Here is a 7500-nt window from a genome sequence, read left to right on the forward strand (position 1 = left end):
CCGACAAATTCTCTTAGGTATTGTGGGTAAGATGCAAACTTTTCTTTATTACTAATACCCAGCTTCAAATGGGCAACAAAAGAAAATATACCTAGAAGGGTATGGTGTTTGTAGGTGTCTTGAGGTCTTGCCAACTATAAATGCAGGAGTTGCACAGATAACGTTGGTTAAATATGTATATATATATATATGTGTGTGTGTGTGTGTGTGTGTGTGTGTGTGTGTGTGTGTGTGTGTGTGTGTGTGTGTATGTGTGTGTGTGTCTGTTTGTATACATAAATACACACACACACACACACACACACACACACACACACACACACACACACATATATATATATATATATATGTATGTATGTATGTATCTATATACATATATACATATATATGCACTCAAACATGCATAAATACCCTCCCAAAAGAATATATGCGTGCTTAAACTTTATGTGAAATGCTTTTCTCTTTCTCAAGGCCAGACAAATTATGAGTATAATATAAACGTTAAATAAAAGAATGTTTTTTCCCGGTCTACCATTTGTTTGTTTACATACATAATTATCAAAAAGAGCTACGAGTAATTTACTTGCAAAGGTCAAAAGGGTAATGATATTTTAATAGCATATAAGCACCAAAGACTGTTTGGCTGTATTATATGATTCGTTAGGTTTGACGCTTTTGTATGTTTGTTTGTTTATGGTTTATCAATTAGATTTCTATTAATGCTGGAATGCTGAGGTGTTTTGCATAAGCGGGAACGGTTGCTTCAGTACGTCCAATCGCAGGAAAGGAAAAACTGGCAACTCAACCCGAGTCCTGGAGGGTTTTCATTCACATTTTTTTTTTTTTTATTCTGGTCACTAACTCTTAATACTTACAGTTACATATATTTGTAGTTTAAAACTTAAATACAATATTTAGCCTTTTTAGAATTTAGATTGGCTTCCTTCAACACCACTATATTACATTTCTTTAAAAACGACTTAGCGAATCAGAGCCAGCCAGTTTTTCCTTTCCTGAAATTAGACGGAATATAATATCCTGGTATTAGTTACTGTAACGTTACCCCTGGTATTAGTTACTGTAACGTTACCCCTGGTATTAGTTACTGTAACGTTACCCCTGGTATTAGTTACTGTAACGAATCACCCACAAAGGCAATACGACCTTGGACGACCTTATCACAACACCTTCCCCTCTTCTGCTACCCTTTCTCCCCGTGTCACCTGTAATGAGGGGAGTAGTTCATTTCCCTCCTCGGTGATCACGGGGAGCGAGGGGAAGAAAGAGGGAAGACCTTGCTCTTGATTCCTTCCATTTTCCTTTTCTTTTTCCCTTCCCTTGAATGGGAACGACGTCATTAGAAGCCGTGGGTCGTGGCGCATATTGGATGAAGCTGCCTCATTCGTCTTCATTTCCTGAAGGTAACTGGTACTGTAATGTTTCTCTTTTGATGTGGTTATACTTGATGTATTGTGATATCTGGTCGGTATAAATAAAATCGAAATGTAAGAGAAATTTAGGTCAAATTCATTAGGCGAGTAACTCAAATTACGCAAACACTGTACGTGCACACCGTTTAGTGCAATTTCGTGAGAATAGAATCTCACCGAATAGGAATACCTTGTTCTACTCAGCCTTAATAATAATATAAAATTATACATAATGGAACCTAGGTTTCCGTTACACTCCACTTCCCTCATGCATGTTTTCTGCTGCTTTGCCGCTCTGACGTCAGCTTTCTCCATCGCTCTAATTTCGTTCCTCGTTATACGCCGCGATAATAGAGCGTCTATTACCCCCGCGAATGCTCTTTTGCTCTTGTGGCACACTGGGCTTTTGGGTCGGACGCTTCAAGGCGACATATGGCTCTATTGACCCGAGGTACTGTTCGGTGGAGTCGAAAGTATGTCTATGTCACTACTGGTTTTGAGTACATGGGAAAAAGCGCAGTAATTTGAAAACACATTCATGGACACACACACGCACACACACACACACACACACACACACACACACACACACACACACACACACACACACACACACACACACACACACACAGATTTGTACATTGCCTTGATCTAATGACTTACTATAAACAATTTGCAAGTTATATTCGTGAATGTGATTTTCATGATTTTCATTATTCTCTAAATACACATACATAAGGTGAGTGGAAAATACCCTGTTACTGAGAAACAATATGATTTTGTATTATATGTAATTAATATGTGCCTGTTTACGCGTGTTGTGGGTCAAGCTTCCTCGCTTCTGACTAAAAACATTACTTCAATCTTAGTGTGTGGCCAGAAATGACTCTCAGAGCTCACTGAATAAGTTTAATAAGGCCCAAGACTCTCATAAATTACTTCTCTCGGCTAAAGTCTTGATATACCCGAGATTTAGAACAGTACCATCGCCCTCACTTGTATTTTGCAGGTTCAAGTGGGCATTCTGTAATATCCATTATGAGGTCATCGATCACGAAAATACATACGAGGTGAGTGCCCCGTTGCGCTCCATACGCCCAAATCTAGTTCATGCAAGCCTTCACACATCTCTAATTCTCATTCATCTCTGCATTATATAATCATTTGAACCCAAAGGGGTATTTCTGAAGGGATCTTTTAACTTTTAACGCAGGATGTAAATATTACGAAATTAGGATGAGATTTAACGCGACATACATTGTATAATACTGGGTAAAACTGGTCCAACACACCAGCGGCGACGTCACGCACGTGATCTTACCTTATTTTTAGCCTAAAGGAAGAGTTCGGATCCTGGTCGTACTGGCTGGTGGTGGCCACCCTCCCAGCGGCCATTTTGCGCACGTGGAGGAGCCTCGGCTGGGAGCTGTACGTGTACACATACAGCTTGTTCTCCTCGGGCACCCACACCTCGCTTGTGCTTGGCACTTTCCCGCCCGTGATCTCCGGAGCCGAGTTTATCGACTCCGAAGACTTCTTGAGGCTCGAGGACTTCCTGCTGCCGATCCGTTTTCTACGGGTGCTCGTCCTCGAGGACTTGTTCTTCGTGCCGGCGGTCCTGGGTCTCCCGCTGTCATGGTCCAGGGTATGAAAGCTGTCCTTTTGTTGAGTCTCCGGCATGGACTCCATCCCGATAGACCTGTGAGTGTCGAACGCCCCTCTGTCTGAGTCTCCGTCGAGACTCACGTTGACGGGCGGGAGGTCGAGGGTGGCCAGGGAGACCTGGCTGCCCTGCCACTCCTCCTGGCTCACCTGCGACGTCGTCTCTTCCTGCGGCCCGGGTTCTGCTGCCGTCTCGATTATAGCAGGCGCTTCCTCTTTCGGCGCCGTCTCGGCTTTACCCTTCTCCGCCACCTTCTTCGGGCGGAACCTCCTGACGGGAACCTTGTTTCTCGGCTTGGCGTTTTCGGGGCGCGCTGACGTCTGCACCGGCGTCGGTCGCCACGAGATGGGCTTCCTGTTGGCTGCCACTCTGCTCAGGTCCAAAGGCGGCTTCGAGGGAGCCCTTTTCGCCGTCGAGGGCACGGGCTGGCCGCCCCTCGCGGCCTTCCGAACCTGGAAGCGGCCGGTCATCTTCGCGATGGCCGGAACTTCCTCTATCTCCTCTTCCTTGTCATTCTTTTCCCCTTCCCCCTCAGGCGCCGTGGCCTCGTCGCTCGGCTCAATGGCGTCTTCAGCAGTGGCTGCTTCGTCTCCCTCAGCGGTTTCTGCTTTCTCTTCTGGAGATGTTTCTTCAACTTCAGCAGTTGCTTCTTCACTTTCTGTAGTGTCTACTACATCACCTTCAGCAGGTGCTTCAACTTCAGCAGTTTCTGCTTCACCTTCAGCAGTTTCTGCTTCAACTTCAGCAGTTTCTGCTTCACCTTCAGCAGTTTCTGCTTCACCTTCAGCAGTTTCTGCTTCACCTTCAGCAGTTTCTGCTTCAACTTCAGCAGTTTCTGCTTCACCTTCAGCAGTTTCTGCTTCACCTTCAGCAGTTTCTGCTTCACCTTCAGCAGTTTCTGCTTCACCTTCAGCAGTTTCTGCTTCACCTTCAGCAGTTTCTGCTTCAACTTCAGCAGTTTCTGCTTCATCTTCAGCAGTTTCTGCTTTAACTTCAGCAGGTGATTCATCTTCAGCAGTTTCTGCTTCACCTTCAGCAGTTTCTGCTTCATCTTCAGCAGTTTCTGCTTCACCTTCAGCAGTTTCTGCTTCAACTTCAGCAGTTTCTGCTTCATCTTCAGCAGTTTCTGCTTCACCTTCAGCAGTTTCTGCTTCATCTTCAGCAGTTTCTGCTTCAACTTCACCAGTTTCTGCTTCACCTTCAGCAGTTTCTGCTTCATCTTCAGCAGTTGCTTCATCTTCAGCAGTTTCTGCTTCAACTTCAGCAGTTTCTGCTTCACCTTCAGCAGCTGCTTCATCTTCAGCAGTTTCTGCTTCACCTTCAGCAGTTTCTGCTTCAACTTCAACAGCTGCTTCGTCTTCAGCAGCTGCTTCGTCTTCAGCAGTTTCTGCTTCACCTTCAGCAGTTTCTACTTCACCTTCAGCAGGTGATTCATCTTCAGCAGTTTCTGCTTCAACTTCAGCAGTTTCTGCTTCAATTTCAGCCGTTTCTGCTTCACCTTCAGCAGTTTCTGCTTCATCTTCAGCAGTTTCTGCTTCACCTTCAGCAGCTGCTTCATCTTCAGCAGTTTCTGCTTCAACTTCAGCAGTTTCTGCTTCACCTTCAGAAGTTTCTGCTTCAACTTCAGCAGTTTCTACTTCATCTTCAGCAGTTTCTGCTTCAACTTCAGCAGTTTCTGCTTCACCTTCAGCAGTTTCTGCTTCACCTTCAGCAGCTGCTTCATCTTCAGCAGTTTCTGCTTCAACTTCAGCAGTTTCTGCTTCAACTTCAGCAGTTTCTGCTTCACCTTCAGCAGTTTCTGCTTCACCTTCAGCAGTTTCTGCTTCATCTTCAGCAGTTTCTACTTCACCTTCAGCAGGTGATTCATCTTCAGCAGTTTCTGCTTCAACTTCAGCAGTTTCTGCTTCAACTTCAGCCGTTTCTGCTTCACCTTCAGCAGTTTCTGCTTCATCTTCAGCAGTTTCTACTTCACCTTCAGCAGGTGATTCATCTTCAGCAGTTTCTGCTTCAACTTCAGCAGCTTCTGCTTCATCTTCAGCTGTTTCTGCGTCAACTTCAGCAGTTTCTACTTCGCCTTCAGCAGGTGATTCATCTTCAGCAGTTTCTGCTTCACCTTCAGCAGTTTCTGCTTCACCTTCAGCAGTTTCTGCTTCACCTTCAGCAGTTTCTACTTCACCTTCAGCAGCTGCTTCATCTTCAGCAGTTTCTGCTTCAACTTCAGCAGTTTCTGCTTCAACTTCAGCAGTTTCTGCTTCACCTTCAGCAGTTTCTACTTCACCTTCAGCAGGTGATTCATCTTCAGCAGTTTCTGCTTCATCTTCAGCTGTTTCTGCGTCAACGTCAGCAATTTCTGCCTCCCCTTCAGCAGTTTCTGATTCATCTTTAGCAGCTTCTGTTTCCCCTTCAGCAGTTTCTGCTTCATCTTCAGCTGTTTCTGCGTCAACTTCAGCAGTTTCTGTCTCCCCTTCAGCAGTTTCTACTTCACCATCAGTCGCTGGTGGTTCGTCTTCATCTTCAGCAGTCACTGCTTCCCCATCAATTGTTACTACTTCCCCTTCCTCAGTAATTGCTACGTCTACACCTTCTGCTGCTGCTTGTTCGTCAGCTTCCTCAGTGTCCTCTTTTTCTCCGTCAGCAGCTAGTTCGTCTTCTTCAACAGCTGCTTCTTCACCCTCAGCCACCGGAGCCTCCTCCTCCTCCCCTTCGTCTGCGTTTGCTTCCATCTCGGCGCCCTCCTGTCCCTCCCCTGCCCCGGCCAGCGCGTCCGCAAGACTGTCTCTGAGCAGCGACAGTTCCGCCGTCGTGCCGAGTCCTTCGTCGCGCGAGTGACTCAGAGAGTCTCGGAAACTCGCGGCCAGAGAACTCGGCTCGTCCATGTCTCCATGGTAGCCGTTAGCGTCGTCTTCGCCCTCAAGGTTTTTACCTTGAAAACCGTCCCCCATCCTCAAGGTCTCCACGCCTCCATAACTGTTAGACACATCAGACAGGACGTCTTGATTGCCTCCGGTGTAGCCTCCGTCGGCCTCTTGGATGAATTCCTGGCTGAAACGTTTTTTCCTGCTCCTCGTCGCCAGGCTGTTCTTCTTCGGCGCCGTCAGCATTGTCCGTGGCTGCCTCCTCCCCTTCCTCCACCGGGAGTGCTGGAAGCTCGTTGTCATCATTTATACTTCCCCGCCCCTCGTCGTCGTCCACCTCGTTCGCGATTTCAGTTTCTTGGCTTCCATTATTTTCTTCGTTGTCAGCGTCTTCCTCTTTCTCGCCCGTGCTATGTATCCCCTCATCTTTACTCCCGCTGCTGCCTGCCGAGTCTCCCCGAGTGAGCTTTTCTTCACTTTCCACCGCATCATCCTTTTTCTGTTCCCTTTCTGCTTTTTGTTTGCCACCTTTGCCTTTGAGCCGCTGAAGCCGCCTCTGTCTCTGCTGAGCGAGATAGTCTTTGAACTGCGGCTTCTCGTCCACCGAGGAACCAACACTTCTGCCTTTCCTCAACTCTGCGACCCCCCTGTTCGCCCTCGTGCCGGGGCCGCGAACGCCTCCCGGTTCCTCCCTCGTTCCCTTTACCTTTCTCACCCTGTTCCTCCTTCCCTGCCTGTTAGAGGTTGACATGATGGTCGAGCTCCCTCTTCCCTCAGGAACATTGCGAGACACAATGGGGGAGAGGGAACCTGCTGGCTCGCTTATATACACGTCAGCCATCACTGGTAGCGGGTAACACCATTGCACATCTTGGGGCGCCGGTCAGCTCCAAGTCAGGTTGTCATGTTTCTTGCAAACTGATATACACTTGACCTCCGAGAAATGCAGGTATTACGAACAATGCGATATGAAAGTACAATACCGCTGTGAGTGGCACAGTTTTGTTTTACTGTACTAGTATGCACTTGATGAAACCGGTCTTTTTCTTTTTTTCTTCTTTTTTATTTCTCACTCAATCTGCATACGAACCTTCTTATTTTCAGTCCACGAACTAAGGAGGGACTGCGTTTGCAACATCTACTGATAGACAGTCTCCCTTAGATTTGACGTCATTGAACCGAAAGTTATCTTAAAATTGACTCTATTGCGGAATGACACACACACAGAGGAAAAAGTTCCACCGCTAATTTCTCAATGTGAACTATCTTGGAAAACTGTGCTGAAGAAAATATCCCCGTGGCCTGGGAAAATTATAACCTTTTTTCCGTTCTTTTTGTCACGAAACTAAATAAACACTTAAATAAGTAAGACGTGGATGGACGAGCGTGTGCACCTCTGAGAGCGCAGGAGGCGACTAAGGCATGCGGTGACCAGACGGCTCCTCCAAGCATAATGTCACTAAGTGGCGCTAGATGGCACCTGTGGCAGCCACATTCCTCGCTCGATCACAGGCTGTGGATTCGCGCTCTTCGAGCAACATATTATTTTTCT

The 7500-nt window shown here is 46.7% G+C and overlaps 2 protein-coding genes across 2 annotated transcripts in view; one reads left to right on the top strand and one right to left on the bottom strand.

Annotated features, from left to right (window-relative positions):
• The window catches only part of LOC125044147 (retinitis pigmentosa 1-like 1 protein), a 70503-nt gene extending 65459 nt beyond the window's left edge, over positions 1 to 5044 (bottom strand). Inside the window, exons 1-4 of the mRNA XM_047640598.1 lie at positions 4938 to 5044; positions 4824 to 4828; positions 4277 to 4756; positions 2752 to 3811 (exon numbers count right to left, since the gene is read on the bottom strand). Of these exons, the coding sequence (XP_047496554.1) occupies positions 2752 to 3811; positions 4277 to 4756; positions 4824 to 4828; positions 4938 to 5044 (1652 nt within the window). The remainder of the gene's footprint in view (positions 1 to 2751; positions 3812 to 4276; positions 4757 to 4823; positions 4829 to 4937) is intronic.
• On the top strand, positions 5044 to 5922 carry LOC125044148 (putative protein TPRXL; the record flags this gene model as incomplete). Its single annotated transcript, XM_047640600.1, has 1 exon — positions 5044 to 5922. A coding segment is annotated over one exon (879 nt), but the record flags the coding sequence as incomplete, so codon positions are not given.
• Between the last annotated feature and the right edge of the window lie 1578 nt (positions 5923 to 7500).

Source organism: Penaeus chinensis, chromosome 35 (assembly GCF_019202785.1).
Source record: "Penaeus chinensis breed Huanghai No. 1 chromosome 35, ASM1920278v2, whole genome shotgun sequence".
Taxonomy (NCBI): domain Eukaryota; kingdom Metazoa; phylum Arthropoda; class Malacostraca; order Decapoda; family Penaeidae; genus Penaeus; species Penaeus chinensis.